The sequence below is a fragment of the Pezoporus occidentalis genome, unplaced genomic scaffold (genome assembly GCF_034315485.1).
Source record: "Pezoporus occidentalis ecotype Australia unplaced genomic scaffold, CSIRO_AGI_Poc_V1 ctg474, whole genome shotgun sequence".
Lineage (NCBI taxonomy): Eukaryota > Metazoa > Chordata > Aves > Psittaciformes > Psittacidae > Pezoporus > Pezoporus occidentalis.
The window spans coordinates 55,726-73,779 of record NW_026915807.1 but is presented as its reverse complement, the minus strand read 5'-3'; the positions used below and the strand labels follow the sequence as shown (position 1 = coordinate 73,779).

General features: G+C 40.6%; 1 protein-coding gene across 1 annotated transcript in view; it reads right to left on the bottom strand.

Moving 5' to 3' along the window:
* Positions 1-4,806: 4,806 nt before the first annotated feature.
* LOC134172799 (uncharacterized) overlaps positions 4,807-18,054 on the bottom strand; it is a 37,550-nt gene continuing 24,302 nt past the window's right edge. Inside the window, exons 3-4 of the mRNA XM_062636254.1 lie at positions 6,873-7,084; positions 4,807-6,761 (exon numbers count right to left, since the gene is read on the bottom strand). Coding sequence (XP_062492238.1) covers positions 6,651-6,761; positions 6,873-7,084 — 323 coding nt within the window. The 3' untranslated portion in view covers positions 4,807-6,650. The remainder of the gene's footprint in view (positions 6,762-6,872; positions 7,085-18,054) is intronic.

Below are 18,054 nucleotides of genomic sequence, written 5' to 3'. Positions count from 1 at the left end.
TACATTTTACATTTTGCATTCTTATTGAAAAAACTTCAATAGCTTTTACTGGCATGAAAAACAAATTGTAATAAAAGTTGCATGTAGGACATGGAAAACAAATGGCTGCAAGGGGAGGAAAGTAAGAGACATGGCTCCTGCAGTTTAATTCTGACAGTATGCTGAATACAGAACAGATTTTCCAACAAAGTAACTTGGGAAAAATCAATTCGTGCACAAGTAACTGAATCCTGACATATCCTATAAAGTGCTATAGCACTGAATAAATTCCTTGAAACACACAGATTCTAAGCATTCCTTGTCCACACCAGCCTCATGCAGAGAAAATAGAAAGCCATTACTCTCTCCGATCCAAAAAGATGTGTTTGCAGAGCATTGGGTACCTGATACTTTGGGGCCAAATTTCCCTGTTTAATAAGAAAAGGGGTGGGGAAGCTGAAGGAATAGAGCTTCCCAAACCAAGGAACAAAGAAGCTTAATTTAAAAACAGATTTGGAGAGAGGAGGAGAAGAAAAAGGGGCAGAGTTCGCCAGAAAAGGAAATACTAATATTATTGAGTTATAAAACCATTTAAAAATTACACAATAAATCAGGCACTTTACAACAGGTTTTCATTAGTAGGGATACCAAAGAAAAGTAGCCTACAAACTAACCATGGAATCACCTTTCACAGTGTAGTTCTGTCATCAATCTTCCTCAATAATTTTCTTGAAAGACAGTTTCCCAAAAGAAGTGCCTGTGTAATTTTGATAAAACTCATCTCATTTACAGCTGATGGTTGTAAACTAAACAACAGAGCAAATGGTTCATATTTAGGATAGCTGTAAGAGTATACCTAGACTGACGCAAATCTCTATGAGGCCTTTTTTTCCCCACCCCCTAGAAGAATATTTTTGCTTTCTTTGGTAAACAGACACACCTTCCTGTTTTTAACAAGTTAACTTTAAAATCTACACTTACTAGCTAGTTAAAATGAGCCAAAAATGTAGCTTAAAAAAGTACAGTATACATAACAAGATTTACAGCTTCTTGGGAGGGTAACTGGCATAGGGTTTTTAAGCAGTACAGTTTTTACTCTGTAAACATGCTAATGTTACAGTGACTTGTGCCAAATAAAAGCTTACATACATAAGATGGACAAGCAGACATTCTTATCAGTGAATAATCTGATCATATCAGTCACTGTAAGGAAAGACTGCTGGTTACATAGCCATATCCCCTGCTAGTCACACAGCAAAGAACACTAGAAATAGCAGCAGCCATACCAGGAGGCAAGGTAGGAAGTAACAGAAAATTGTCTGTCAAATGGTCTGAAGTGATAGAGAAAGGGCCAGACAAAGAGATTAAATTCAGCAATTTGAATTTCATCACAGAATGTCATATGTGAATATATGTCAAATACCAAGCATCTCTATAGTACTCTTTTGCTAAAGTGCTAAGTGCACTTAAGGCATTGCAAAAAATCATTATATGCTCTGTAACCTGATGGCAGCACTGAATTTACATGCAAATCACATAGTTTAGATCTGCATGTATCTCAGAGCACACAAATGGTTATTGTGACTCAGGATAAAACAGCCTATTAATGCTGTTTCAAGCAGTTATCCAGAACCAGCTGCACTACAGTCACAATCTGACATATATGTAAACAAAATTATAATATTGTGTGCTCTTTTGTACCCAAAATATATATACATAGTCAACAACAGCAAGTTAGGTTTGTTTGAATATAGAGCAGATTATCTAGGAGGGAAATAAAAAGCCATATGTCCCTGAAAACAATGGTTCTGTCTGTCATAACTTGCAGCTCAATGCTCTGAAGGAGTGAAAAATTAGCAATGCAAGCATTCACCAGATCTGATTAATAGAGAAGTATCACAGTAAGAATATCTATTTTTGCAGAACATGACACTTCCTAAAACGACAGTAAGTTCCCACCTGCTAGAGATCATGATGAAAACTAGTTCTAGTACAAGGACATACTGCTTTGCTATGGATATGTCCAGTATGGCTTTGTATTTTATAAACTTTTGGGTTGTGTACCCACCAGAGATTATACCTGCATTTGGCACAGAGAGTCCACAGTCAGAACTAAATTTGGTTTAGTCACCTTAATCCTTCTGTACAGAAAGCATACCCTGTCACACAGATGCATGACTAAAATGATCCATTCCCAAGCTCAAGAAGGTTTTTAGCACCTTCAAATGAGGTAAATACACATGCAAATTAGGCAGGAATAGCTGATGAAAAGCAACCTAATTCAGAGAATATGCATTAAGAATCTTGTAGCATTAGCTTTCTACTTTGTTCTTGATGGAGACATTGCAAAACCAGCCCTGGTTAAGGTGAGAAGTGCAGATTTGGCAGGTGGAGCAATCTGTTCCAATGTTCTCCTAACTAGAGCATTGACAGCCCTGCACAAAATAAAGCAGGATTATGCCTGTGTGGTTTCTGGCCAGAACCACAAGATGCTGCAGGAAGCAATGCTGACAACTCTGTAAATATGCCCTTCTCTCTCACATAGTAAGAAAACCACGCCTGTGGCACTTGCATGGCTGCTTTGAGGAGGAAGTAAAACAGAGGCTTCTAAAAGCAAGTGATCATGAAGAAATCCTACCATGCTCTATTCTCAAAAACACATCTGTATTCTTCCCCTCTTGAAGTCAACCATATCCTCATCAAATCTTTCTAAATGTTTTCAACCAAAATAGCCCTAGCAGGGAAGGTGCAATCAAAGAACTGCCAATACAGCTCAAGTATATTTGGAAGGAAAAAATCAAGAGATTAAAGGATGCTGGATCATGATTAAAGAATCGTATCAGTCCAGGGACTCAATAGCTAAAAAAACCCTCATGTATCAACATACCTGGGGTCACTCACATTTAAAAAAATGTAAGATCTTCGTGCAGAGACTTTCTCAGCCCACCAGAGTTATTTACAGCAGAAAGAATGGAAGTAGGAGATCATATTATACTGGCAAATGAAACAATACCAATACTTATCTAAACTTATCTTATTCCATACTTATCTAAACTTATCTACCTGCGATAAATACATTCATCTTAACACTGAACTAAGGCACACATTCTAAATTTAAAAAAAAAAAAGTTAACCTAGTCTATTTTAATCACTTGCAAAGAGAATATGAAAAGGGAAATAAACATACCCAACTCTTACTGCTTCACCTGATTAAACATAACAGTAATTCTTATGTGAAATATGCCCACCATATCAAGAGGATGTTTCATGTGATCTTTTCAGAGAAGAGCAATACTTCAGCTCCTACAACAGCATGCTATTACTGATACATAGCATACTGATAGCGCCACAGGGAATGCATTAGTATCACATGGCTGCCTGGGAAGTGAACAGATGTGAACACAATTAGCTATTTCACTAGTTACATGACTATCCTTGTCCAACTTTGAAAATCCAAGTAAAAATAAAAAACAGCTCTCAAACTTCCACATGCACAAAGAAATCCTTTTCTATCCATGAAGGATATTAGAATTATTTACATCCCAATGCAATACACACTGAGTTCATAAATGACTACATCTGGAACACATACAAGGGTTCTCAACAGGGATATGTGCTGCAGTATTTAACCTACCAGCAGAAATAGGTACATTATCTAGTCAGTGGTGACGGGTCATATTAAAGGTTAATATGTTAGTCATAAATACTGGTATCAAAGTAAAGCTATCTAAAAATGTGAGTCTGAAAAATACTGAAAGATTTACACACTGGTATTTAGGTAAAACAAAAGCTGAACCTCAACATATGTTAATAAACTAAACCAGCAAAATAATGTGAAGCGAACAGATAAAAACATGCAAAGAGTATAAAGGGTTAAATTTCAAACAGCACTTTCTAAAATATACATTCTTTCTGTGAATGAACAAAATCTTCAGAGGAGATATTATGTTTTTATAAAGCTTTATAGAGCTGTATGTTCACAGGATTTCACAAATGCATTAAAAATTTCACTTTATAAAAACAAGCAAAATTATAATGGCCTGACATTCATTTAGATTTTGCAAATCTCTCCAGAACTTAAATGCTGCTGGCAGCATAAAGATCTTCTGTATGGACTGAGGAGTATAATCTCTGCTATAGAAGTACATAATCACCACAGAGATGTCTTTAGCCTGACTGCACCGTTTAAAATCAAAAGACTGTCAGAAAGAAAAAAAAGAAATTAAGTAACAAGAATTGACACTCCAAAAAGGGAAAGCAGTTCAAGGAGCTGAGAGAAAAACAATCATACGATTTCCAAGCAAAAGAACTGATTTATGTTCACCCATACAACAATTACTTTGTTAGACCTGTAAGTTTAAAGCCTAAACATTTCTCAGAACTGCTTACAAGAGTGTGTACATATGGCCTGTTTAGATGCGTTTGGGAGAAGCTGCCAGGAACTGTGCATTTGAGAGAAGAATGACACCGAGAGGCCCTGCTCTGCTTTTTTATAAGTGTTATGAAGAAGATAAATCTCTCTGGTTAACTTTAGGAGAATTGAGAATTCCAGAGAGAAATGTCCACACAGAGTCTGTTTCTTAATTATTTGTCCTTCTATTATACAGCTTTACAAAAAGAAACAACTAGCAAAGGGAAGAAATGCAGTTACTAAGTACTCATCTGGGTTGGTTTTGGTGGGGTGTTTTTGTTTGTTTTGTTTGGGGTTTTTTTTTGAGGTAATACTGGTTACAGTAATACTTTGGTATACTTTGTACAGTAGTACTTTGTATATAAGGCATCTTTCATAACATTAAGTATAGAAGGAATTTAGAGATGGGAATAAACTGACAGAAAAATGTAAGACCCAGAGACCTTTATTTCATATCAGCCTTCAGCATTTTTATTTTTAAGATTTCTACACATCACAGGACTGCAGTAGCCTTCACACTGTGCATTCTAGAAACACTGCACACCTGTGTCTTTATATTTGCAAATGTGCAAGAAGTTACCAAAGCCTATGATTTCTGAACCATCATCAGCCAGGAGCATAGACAGAGGACATACAAAGTGCATACCCACTTTGAAACCTGAATGAACTCCAGATCCAAATAGGACACAGCAACTAACATTTTCTAATCCAGGAAAAAAGTATGCAAGTCATTCTTTTTGCCAGCTATATTTCTCTTAAGCAGCTCTACTTAAAACGTCTGTCAAAGTGCATTGTACATCCTTTAAACTAATCAGGTGTGCAACAGCTCATGTCCTTTCAAAACGCTAATATTTAAGCAAGTCAACCAATGCTACAGAACACATGTAACTGAACAAACATTGATTCACCCATTATCCTCCTTAGACCTAGACTTGCATCTTTTTAGCGGATTATTGTGAGAGCAGTTTTCAGTGTGAGGAAGTACTCCAACTGTTAATAGAGATATTAGGTTAGATGGATATGATTGTTCTTTTACAAATCCACATGTTGCCTCTTGGTCATTTAAGTTTGCTCACATTTCCAGAAAACTGCTGGAAAGTATAATTAAAGCTGCTAACTGACCTATAATTTCCCAGGCCCTTCATTTTAACCTCTCTACAATATATGTGTGCCTGCCCATTTTTCTGCTCTTTCCAGTTTCCATATGGTTCTGTCCATTTTTGAAGATCAAAGAGTTTATGATTAACCACACTTCATCCCTTACTATCATTCTTAGGAAAAATGAGGACACAATTCCTTTAAGGGACTGTCAACTTGCTTGAACTTTTTTCTCCCTTAGATAAGTTTTAATATCTACATATTTCTACTCTGAATATGGAAATTTTAGGTCATATATCAGCCCATATTCAGGAACTTAAATAAAACTTAGAAGGCCTTCGAAAACACTTCCAGAATATTTTTCATCATTTTCTTTTCAAGTAATACAAGAATTTAAAGCAGTTAAAGAATTGATTTTCCTCTGTTGCCAGACACCACCTCCATTAAGACATTAAGTGTTAAACTGGATGTTGGACTAGATGGCCACCTGAGGTTGTCTTACAGCCTGAATTATCCTGTAATACCATGAACTACAAGACTGTTTCAAAGTCAAGCATGCAAATAAAGTCATTTTAAAAATTAGAAACTTTTAATTTTCATGTTAACATCTTTTACTTCTCCACTCAAACTCCTGTAAAGCATAAATCAGAAACATGCTACAAAATAGGTGGTCTTTTATAACACATCTGGCTTAAAATTAAAATATAAGCTTGACAGCAATACAGTGGAACGCACAATAGTTACAGATTTTTTACAGGGGAGAATAGTTGTTGCCTGTAGAAATAAAAAAGCAAAGTGCTAGCTCACCAAGGGTTTAAAAAAATTATCAAATAATTAAGTAATGAAATAACATATGAAGAATTTTTCTGCACAACACTTCTGAGCAATGTGACACCATACTTAAAAAACATTAATTGATAAGAGGTTTTCAGGCACAAATCTTAGAATCATGGAATCATTTAGGTTGCCAAAGGCCTTTAAGATCATTGAGTCCAATCACTACACTAGCACTGCCAAGACCACCACTAAACCATGTCCGTAAGCGCCACATAAAAAACATCTTCTGTTAAATTGTATAAATTAAGAAGTTCAATTTAGCACCTCATGATTCCTACCCTTTTCAATGAAACTCAATTATACAAGCTTTGGAAATACTATACACCTACCAACTGCTAAAATCACATGAGTTTTCTGGTAAATGAAAGGCGGCAGCAGCAGCAGCGTAGCATTGTTTCCATGAAGGCTCAAAGGCTCTAAGCCTGAACTTGATATGCTGCTTTCAGAAAACAAACAAAAAACCACAAACCAAAACACACTGACAAAAAAACCACAAACAATAAAAATCTTCTACAAAAACTTAAAAACAGAAGCAAAATGCACTTACAGTGTTGACAAGTTCTAAGTAGCTTCCTCCAACAGAGCTGCTAAAACTTGAGGCCTGATTTAGAAGTCTTTGCAGGGAAGCCTGTCGGGTCTCATTGCTTCCACCATATTCCAACACCTTTTGTAGTGTAAAATTACTCTGGAGGTCTGGACTCTGAAGGTCTCTTGCTCCTGAATCATACTCCCAGCTTTCTCTGGCTCCTGATAAGGCACCTAAAATGCAGAAATGGAAAAAACATTGTACTACGGACTGTGTTAGGAAAATCACAGAATAATAGAGCAGCTCAAATATAAAGTAATCTACAAGGATCAGAGTCCAACTCCTTGCTCCTAGCAGGACTACCGAACACTAAACCATATGGCTAAGAGCATTGTCCAGACACTCCTTGAACTCTGGCTGGCTTGGTGCTCTAACCACTTCCCCAGGGAGCCTGCTCCACTGAGTGACCACCCTCTCTGTGAAGAACCTTTTCCTAGGTTCTTCTGAACTTCCCGACTCAGCTCCATTCCATTTCCCCATGTCCTGTCACTGGTCACCAGATAGAGGAGATTGTCGGGGTGAGCAGCTTGAGAGAGGACGCCTGCAACACCGGAGCGGAGCGGGGTGAGATCAGCGTCCAGGGGCCTCACCTCAGAGCAACAAGAGCCACTGAGGAGGGAGCCTCAAGTCCTCGACAGAACTTGCCCAGGAGCCGGCAGCTCAGCTCACGCGAGGAGCTGACTCACCGGGGGCAGAGCCAGGAGGAGCTGCACCAGCCCTGACTGAGTGAAAACCTGACCCAGGGAGCGCGAGCGAGCAGGAGTGCGGCGAACAGAGCGGGTCGAAGGCAGTTCACGCGGGGTGACCGCCTGATCGAGAGGACTCTCCTGGAGTGCAGGAGGAGGAAGGACTGCTTGCTTGTGCGGAGAGACGTAGACGGACAGATCGACCACATAGACCATGGTCACAAGAAGATCAAAAGCTGCAGTGAGGAATAATGTGGGTACCCAGACTGAGCCTTCCTGCAGACATGCAACCGTGCAGGTCTCTGGCTGCAGTAAATCACTCGTACTGGAGAGAGCCAGTGACACTGCTTGTGTACGGTGTGAGTGAATAAATGATCTGCTCAGGCAGGTGGCTGAACTGAGGGAGGAGGTAAAAAGGTTGAGAGCCATCAGAGAATGAGAAAGTGAAATTGATTGGTGGAGCCACACCCTAAGGCAAGGGCAGAGGGATGTGGTTGAGCAAGTGATGGGTTGCCTTCCTTCCTACCATCAGATAGAAGGAGTGAACTTAAGGGACAAGCAGGTATGGAGGGAGGTCCCTCCTTGGAGAGGAAAGCGAAAACCCTCGCAATCCCTTTCTCCCTCCCAGTTGCCCTAGAATAACAGGTACGAGGTCTTGGAACTACAGGGCCAGGTAAACGGAGATGGAGGGGTAGATCTATCTAGTGAGTCACCTAGGGCTTGTCACTCACCCCCGTGCCTTAGAACTTCCTCAACCAAGAAGAAAAGAAGAGTAATTGTGGTGGGTGACTCCCTTCTGAGGGGAACAGAAGGGCCCATTTGCAGACCAGATCCATCCCACAGGGAAGTCTGTTGCCTACCTGGGGCTCAGATTGGAGATGTTAAAAGGAAACTCTCTGATCTGGTGCAGCCCTCTGACTACTATCCGCTGCTGGTTTTTCAGGTTGGCAGTGATGAAATTATTACAAGGAGGGCAAGGGCAATGAAGAGAGACTTCAGGGCCCTGGGACGGCTGGTTAGAGGGTCTGGAGTGCAAGTGGTGTTTGCCTCCATACCTGTTACAAGCAAGGGTGAAGAGATAAATAGGAAGAGTCTGCAGATTAATCTATGGCTACATGACTGGTGCCAAAGGCAGGGTTTTGGGTTTTTCAATCATGGGCTGCTATATGAGACACCTGTTTTGCTGGTGGCAGGTGGGATACACCAGTCCCAGAGGGGGAAAAGGTATTTGGGGCAGGAGTTAGCAGGGCTCATTGACAGGGCTTTAAACTAGATATGAAGGGGGAAGGGGAGAAGGGCCTGTTGGGGACAAGCCCAAGAGAAACATGCTGGGGCTTGAGAGATGGCGGACTAGGGAGGACTCCCAATCTATTGTTTCATTTAAGGGAAAGGATAGTTGTTTAGACCCTGTCCCACAGGGGAAAAAAGGTACCAGGGCAAGAGTTAGCAGAGCTCACTCACAGAGCTTTAGGTTAGATTCAAAGTGCGAGGGGGTTGTAGCTGGGTTTGAACTAGTGGGGCATTGTTCTAGTATTAATGAAGACCAGAAGGCCTCCCGCCTCCCAAGGGTGCCACTAGCGTGCTCTGCTCGCTCCCTGAAATGCCTGTACACCAATGCACGCAGCATGGGGAATAAACAGGAGGAGTTAGAAGTCTGTGTGTGGTCTAAAGGTTATGATCTGGTGGCAATTACAGAGACATGGTGGGACAGCTCACATGACTGGAATGTGGTCATGGATGGCTATGTCCTTTTTAGGAAAGATAGGTCAGCGAAGCCAGGTGGTGGAGCTGCTCTTTACGTGAGAAAGAGACTAGAACGTATTGAGTTCTGTCCAGGGGCAGATGAGGAGCAAGTGGAAAGTCTATGGGGACGAATTAAGGGACAGGCTGGCACGGGTGATACAGTTGTGGGGGTCTGTTATAGACCTCCTGATCAGGATGAAGCCGTTGATGAGGCTTTCTACAGGCAACTGAAAGCAGCCTCATGACTACATGCCTTGGTCCTCATGGGGGATTTTAACTACCCCAGTATTTGCTGGAAGACTTACACAGCCAATCATTCACAGTCTAGGAGGTTCCTCCAGTGCCTTGATGATAACTTCTTAATGCAGATGGTGGACAAACCAACTAGGAGAGGAGCGCTGCTGGATCTAGTACTCACCAACAAGGAGGGTCTGGTTGAAGCGGCGATGGTCAATGGCAGCCTTGGCTGCAGTGACCATGAGATGGTGGAGTTTAGGATCCTGTGTGGGAGGAATAGAATACCTAGCAAGGCCACATTTCTGGATTTCCGAAGGGCCAACTTTGGCCTCTTCAATCAGTTGCTAAGGGAAGTCTCATGGGAAAGAGCACTAGGTGGTAAAAGGGCTCAAGATAGTTGGTCAGCATTCAAAGACCACTTCTTCCAAGCTCAGGATCAGAGTATCCCAATGGGTAGGAAGTCAAGTAGGGGAGCCAGGAGACCAGCATGGTTAAACAAGGAACTGCTGGGCAAACTCATGCAGAAAAAGAGAATCTATGGATTATGGAAGGAGGGGCTGGCCACTTGGGAGGAATATAGGACAGTTGTTAGAGAATGTAGGGAGGCAATTAGGACAGCTAAGGCCTCCTTGGAACTTAATCTTGCAAGTCAAGTTAAGGACAATAGAAAGGGCTTCTTCAAATACATACAACTAACACAAGAGGCAATATAGGCCCACTGCTGAACGAGGTGGGTGCCCTGGAGACAGAGGGTATAAAGAAGGCAGAGATGCTGAATGCCTTCTTTGCTTCTGTCTTTACTCCTGCAGACTCTCCCTGGGAGACCCAGATTCCTATAGCCCCAGAAGGAGTCAGGATAAAGGAGGAGTTTGCTTTGGTGGATGAGGATTGGGTTAGGGATCAGTTAAGCAATCTGGACATCTATAAAACAATGGGTCCGGATGGAATACACCCACGGGTGCTGAGGGAGCTGGTGGAGGTCATTGCTGGGCCACTCTCCATCATCTTTGGTAAGTCGTGGGAAACAGGAGAGGTGCCTCAGGATTGGAGGATGGCAAATGTCACGCCAGTCTATAAGAAGGGCAAGAAGGAGGACCCGGGTAATTATAGACAGGTCAGCCTTACCTCCATCCCTGGAAAGGTGATGGAACAACTTATTCTTGACACCATCTCTAGACATATCAAGGATGAGGGGGTCATTAAGAGCAGCCAACATGGTTTTAACAAGGGGAAGTCATGTTTGACCAACCTTATAGCCTTCTATGAGCAAGTAACTAGGTGGATGGACGATGGTAGAGCAGTAGATATGTTTTTTCTTGATTTCAGTAAGGCATTTGATACTGTCTCCCACAGCATCCTCATAGATAAGCTAAGGAAGTGTGGGCTTGATGATCAGGTAGTGAGGTGGATCAAGAACTGGTTGGAAGGAAGAAGGCAGAGAGTTGTGGTTAATGGGGCAGAATCTAGCTGGAGGTCTGTGACTAGTGGAGTCCCTCAGGGGTCTGTGCTGGGACCAGTGCTGTTTAATATTTTCATCAACGACCTGGATGAGGGAACTGAGTGTACCCTCAGCAAGTTTGCTGGTGATACTAAACTGGGAGGAGTGGCTGACACACCAGAGGGCTGTGCTGCCATCCAGCGAGACCTGGACAGGCTGGAGAATTGGGCAGGGAGAAACTTGATGAAATTCAACAAGGGCAAGTGTAGAGTCTTGCATCTGGGGAAGAACAACCCCATGTACCAGTACAGGGTGGGGGCTGACCTGCTGGACAGTAGTGAAGGGGAAAGGGACCTGGGGGTCCTGGTGGACAGGAGAATGACCATGAGCCGGCAATGTGCCCTTGTGGCCAAGAAGGCCAATGGCATCCTAGGGTGCATTAGAAAGGGTGCGGTTAGTAGGTCAAGAGAGGTTCTCCTCCCCCTCTACTCTGCCTTGGTGAGGCCGCATCTGGAATATTGTGTCCAGTTCTGGGCCCCTCAGTTCAAGAAGGACAGGGAATTGCTTGAAAGAGTCCAGCGCAGAGCTACAAAGATGATTAAGGGAATGGAACATCTCTCTTATGAGGAGAGGCTGAGGGAGCTGGGTCTCTTTAGCTTGGAGGAGACTGAGGGGTGACCTCATCAATGTTTACAAATATGTAAAGGGTGAGTGTCAGGATGATGGAGCTAGGGTTTTTTCAGTGATGTCCAGTGACAGGACAAGGGGCAATGGGTGTAAACTGGAGCATAGGAGGTTCCATGTGAACATCAGGACAAATTTCTTTACTGTGAGAATGACAGAGCATTGAAACAGGTTGCCCAGGGGGGTTGTGGAGTCTCCTACATTGGAGATATTCAAGGCCCATCTGGACAAGTTCCTGTGTGATGTACTCTAGGTTACCCTGCTCTTGCAGGGGGGTTGGGCTAGATAAACTTTTGAGGTCCCTTCCAACCCTTAGGATTCTGTGATTCTGTGATCAGCACTTTTCCCTTCACTGTCCTCTGTGAGGAAGCTGTAGACTGCCATGAGGTCAACCTCAACCTTCTCCAGGTTGAAGAAACCAAGTGGCCTCAGCCGCTCCTCCTAATTCTTGCCCGTGAGGCCTTTCATCATCTTGGTCAGTCTCCTCTGGACACACATACTTTAATGTCCTCCTTCTGTTGAGGCACCCAAAACTGCACATGGGAGTAGAGGCAGGGTCACACAAGTACAGTGCAGAGTGGGAGAACTACCTCCCTCGATGGGCTGGCTATGCTGTGCTTGATGCACTCTGGGACACAATTGGCCCTTATGGCTGCCAGGGCACACAGCTAACACATGAATATGCCTGCTTGTCCTTCCAGAAAGAAAAAAAAAAAGCAATCAGTTCCACCTCCATTGCTCCCTATCTTGTACATGCTGACAATGCCAGAAAAATAAAATAAAAACCACACAGAAATACAAACATTTTCAATGCACAGATCATTTACTTAATTACAAGGTCCAGAAGGAAAAATAAAAGAATTCATCCATTATTTAGTATAGAGTAAAAAGGAGTGCAATTCAAAATAGCTAAGGACCACTGAATGAGGTCAGTTACTATGTCAGACTGAAAAGCAGCACTGATCAAAGAACAAAAAAAGAAAACCATAATTCACCTCTTTTTGCTTACTGAATATCAACAAAATAATCATTAAGCTGTATAGTTAATCACTTTTTATCTTAGCAGTGCCTTTTTTATTACTGGTTGTTCCAGTTCAAGTTTCAACAACACATCAATCACAAGGTGTATCATTACAAATCAATACAAGAATATGATTATGTAGCTAGTAACAAAATAAATACTTCAGGGAAATTTTCTGTATCATGAAGCTGCAGGGTTGCTATTTCTCCATATACAGTCCTTCCAGTTCCCCTACTGCCAGATACAGGCTTAATCCCTAAAGCATATTTAACAGAGTTTTTTTATTTTATCAGTAACCATTTCATCCTTAGGTGCTTCTACTTCACATACAACTGTCCCACTCTTTTAACATCTTGTTATATTCTGGGCTCAACAATTTCCTATGGCAAAACCTTCCATGATAGACATTAGATTATTTAAAAACCCTGGGAAGTGCTGTAAAATTTCATATGAAGCATAATGAAGATTAAAAACTATTAAGTGACTTGTCCAAGCACACATTCTAAGTTAACAGAAAAGTCAGAAGAAAATCCAGAGTTACAGACTAGAGCACGAAATTCAATCCCCCATGCACTCACCAAACCTAAAGTAATGGTCTTTAATGCCATCCTATTAGCTTGAAAGCTTTTTCTTTTTATGAGCTAGTTCCCTCTCTGAAGCATTAATTAGCATTTTAAGTGAGTGTTTACTAATCAGTTATTATTACTTAGTACAATGTCAGGGATAAACAATAAATTATATGATGAACTGTTAGGAGAATGCTTCTCCATTGCCAAGTTGAAGCTGCAAAAGTGCAAACAGAAAATCAGTCAAAAGGCAAGCAACAGAGCAACTACGATACGGCTTTTGGTCAATACCCTACATGTTCTTGTAAAGCAGTTATCCTAACAACACAGTTACAGGCTGGGTGGAGAAGAGATTCAGCACAGCCCTGCAGAGAAGGACCTGGGGATGTTGGCTGATGAGAAACTGAACATGACTGGGCTTCAGTGTACCCTCACAGCCCAGAAACAGTGTGCTGGGCCACATCAAAAGGAGCGTGACCAGCAGGTCAAAGGAGGTGATCCTGCCCCTCTGCTCTGCTCTGGTGAGACCCCACTTGGAGTACTGAGCGCACTTCTTGTGGTCCTCAATGTAAGACCGACATGGAGCCACTGGGGCAAGTCCAGAGGAGGTCACAAGAGTGATAAGGGGGCTGGAGCATCTCCCATATGAAAACAGGCTGAGAAAGTTGGGGCTTTTCAACCTGGAGAAGAGAAGCTGCATGGAGACCTCATAGCAGCCTTCCAGTATCTGAAAGAGACCTACAAGAATGCCAGAGAGGGACTCTTCATCAGGGACTGTAGCGACAGGACAAGAGGTAATGGGTTCAGACTATGGGTTCACAACAGCTAAGGACCACTGAATGAGGTCAGTTACTATGTCAGACTGAAAAGCAGCACTGATCAAAGAACAAAAAAGGAGAATCATAATTCACCTCTTTTTGCTTACTGAATATCAACAAAATAAATTAATCATTAGGCTGTATAGTTAATCACTTTTTATCTTAGCAGTGAACTTCAGACAGGAGTTCAGGTTAGTTATAAGGAAGAAGTTCTTTACTGTGAGGGTGTGAGGCAGTGGAACAGGTTGACAAAAGAAGTGGTAAACGGTCCATGCCTGGCAGTGTTCAGTGTCAGGTTAGACATTACCTTGGGCAACATCGTCTAGTGTAAGGCATCCCTGCCCATGGAAGGGGGTTGGAACTAGATGATCCTAAGGTCCTTTCCAACCCTAACCAATCTATGATTCTATGACAAACTGATTTAGGAAAGTTGGAGGCAGTTTTGCTGCCTTACTGTAATGAAAATATGGCAGTCTTTAAACACGTAATAAGAAAATAACACAAACCAAAAAACAATTACATTTTAAATTAATACAGTTACCATAATTACAGGTATAGGTAACAATTAAAGATTAATTCAATTACTTTTACAGCAAAAGCATGCACCACCATACTTAATCTACATGCTGCAAGTGCTACAACAGACCTAAGCACTACAACATACACTAAGGTACTGCTGGTATTTCACACTGTGTATAGAGTACTATGCACAACATAAGGTATCTCTGCCATCTCCTGGCTACAGTACAATATAAAGCAAAAAGAGCAGCAGCCCGCAGAGCTGAAGCAGCAGAAGTACCTCAGGAGCGTGAGGAAGACGGGATCAGATCAGTTCTGCCATCTACCACACTTGACAGTAACATGGGAAACAACTCTTTCTGCACAAGCATAGACACAGAATTAAGAGAGTTATATCATATAGATCATCCTCTTTTTACAGAGCTAAATATGGCACATACCTCAATGGAGTATGTGCAGTGAATTTCTATTACTCAAACAACATTGTTCTGCAGGAGCTTTCACATTCATTCAATTAGCAACAGTAGTTTTGCTGACGCTCAAGTGGCCTTCATAGATTGCACCATCTGCTACCAGATTGGAAGCACTTACAACACTCAGCTGGCTCAAAAGTCACCTGTCAGTTGTGGATGGATCCAGGAAAGATTCTTTTTTTGACCGTATTCTGTATTTTTGACCCAGGTTTTCTTAGAAGTTCAACTCTTGAACATACATGCATACATACTAAATACTACATACATACATATACTGCATACATACTAAAAACACAAGGAGAGATGACTGTTTCAAAGGAAGGCATTTCCAGTATTTTATTTGGGTTTAACACTAATCTCTAAATTTCCACACTATTTTCCTCCCGGAATCCAAACCCGGATGCTAAGATGCTGTGCTCATGGGTAATGTACCTTTCAAGTCTCAGATCTATAGGGAAACCCTGGAGCGTTAGAGAGAACACTGGAGTTATGAAGACACATACCAAAATTTCAAGGGACTTATTTTCAAAAAAGAGTCAGCCTTCAGTGGGACAGGAAACCATTCACCTATCTAACAAACGAGTTTACAGTTTCTTGAGCATTGCCAAAATTACTAAACAGCAGCACTATTTCTTATTCAACCTTAAAAACAATAACTACTAGATACAGACAATTCTTTATCATGGGAAGAAAACAGAAATTTGCTAATTACCTGTAAAGAGCTAGACTAATACATACAACATAATATAAATAATTCTAATTTTAGCTTCTATATAAGACATATAAGACTATACTGAAAAACCTGAGAAAAGCCACAACTGTTCAAGCAATTTCCTGCCTTAAATCATTAGAGGTGTAGTTCTGCTGTATTACAAGCTTTCATTCACAAAGCAATCCACTTCTATCACTGACTAGATGGTTCACACAGGTTTATTGTACCCACCATAGCTTTCACTCTTTGTTACTGGAAATAGGACCCACAGATCCTGTCAGTAACTGACATTCTTCCTGTATTTCCTACTGAATAATATACTACAATATACTAAAGAGTCAGGTAGCCTACAGTCACAGCAAGACTCCAGCAGCAGTTTCAAAAGCTATTTTATTCTTTTTTTTTAATTATATTTTAAACAATGTCAGAAGAACAGAGTTGGAATTCCATTTCACTTATAGAAAAAATACTGGTTATTACTTGCAAATTATTGTTGACGCTCCTATTGACATTAATAGTGCAGGGTAAGAACTACAATACATTATAATAAGCTTTGAGTTGCTGATATCCAAGCAGCAAAAAGCATCATTCTAGTAACTTGGAAACAGTAATTTCTCATGCATTTGAATAAAAGATTAAACTTTGAAACATTTTGAAATGAGTGTATACTCAGTAAAGTAAACTTTGATATGAGTGTATACTTACGTAATTGTCAAGATGGTAGATGTGGATACAGATTTAATTTACCAAGCAAGTATATGATTGAGTGTTTATAAATACTGAGTCCTGTACCTTGACTAAAACAGTCAACCAGTTTCCTTACTTCTGCATCCCACTTGGAAACACAGCCCTAGAAACATATGTTGGGCAAAGTTGAGCAAAAAAATTTGAATAACCTTTTCAGTGATAAAAAATGATTGGTAAGACAAAGTTTAATAGTCATTTATATGCAGTTTTCTTAGGACCTTTTTCCCCAGTTATTTCCTTTATAATGAAATGCAAAAATTACAGGTAGTAAAGATAACATTTTACTTAGATACATACATGCATTTTTGCACTCATTGTTAAGAAATTGCAAACAGCTGCAAGAAAAGTCTGCACAAAATGCTGTCTGGCAGATAATCTCTGCACAATTACATACAAAAATGTCCAGAGGCTTAATTCCTTTGCTTCAGAGCACCAGGACCCCTGCTATTCAGTGACAGTCAAATCAATTTTGAAATTTTTGATTTATTCACCCCACATGTACAATCAATAACAGCTTTCAAGGATTATCAGCAGCCTAACATTACATAGAAATTAGTCTTGGGAAGAGCCCTGTAAGCCATCTTTGAAAATGGTATCTATTAAAAACAGTGTCCAGTGTCTTTATTCAAAAAATGCACAAAAAAAGAACATGCTCCAAGTTTATATGTTTGAATTTGCACATGATGATGTCTCCTGTGCTAAACAGTCTTTAGAAAGCAATAGCAAATAGTCAATACAACACAATCACCTCTGATCACTAATGAGTACATATGGGAGCCCTCAAAGACATGAAAGGCATGGAAATAAACACAGATCATAATCCAAGCTTGACTGCAAGTATAGCTGCTGAGCTGTCATTATGTTCATACTCTGTGCAATGTTTATAGCACAAAAATACATTATAGTGGTGTTTTCTTGCCTCTTTAAAAAAAGATCTGTAAAGCATCTTGAACAGTGCTGCCACAATGGTTTTCTTTTACAACCAAATAAAAATCATTTGCATTCTAAATGTCCATTATTACTTTCTCCCATTCTGTTTTTTGTTTAAATGGGGGAGCATCTCCATATGTTCTCTAATTATTAAAAAGTCTTACAGAATCTGCAAGAGTCAAGGCAGGACAAGTACAGAAACCATGACTTCCATAAATTTCAAAAACACACTAGAGTAAAATAGTCAGGCTTCATCAGCACAGAGTGAAATATACCAAGGCAGAAAATTCAAAGGTGTTCTGGACTTAACTGGATGAATATTAAAAAAAAAAAAAAAATTAATGCACTCACCAACTCTTTAAAAACACATTAAATTAACAGGAAAAAGAGTAGGGATTGACTTGCATATGTTAACAAATCTGAATTTTCATATATGACTATTTTTGGTAGAAATTAGTGAGATTTCCTTGTGAAATACATTTTGAGACTGTAATACAGACCCTTCTCCAGTAAAGCTTGGGACCTGTCGTTTACTTTTGGTTATTACAAACCATAATTATTAGGCTGGT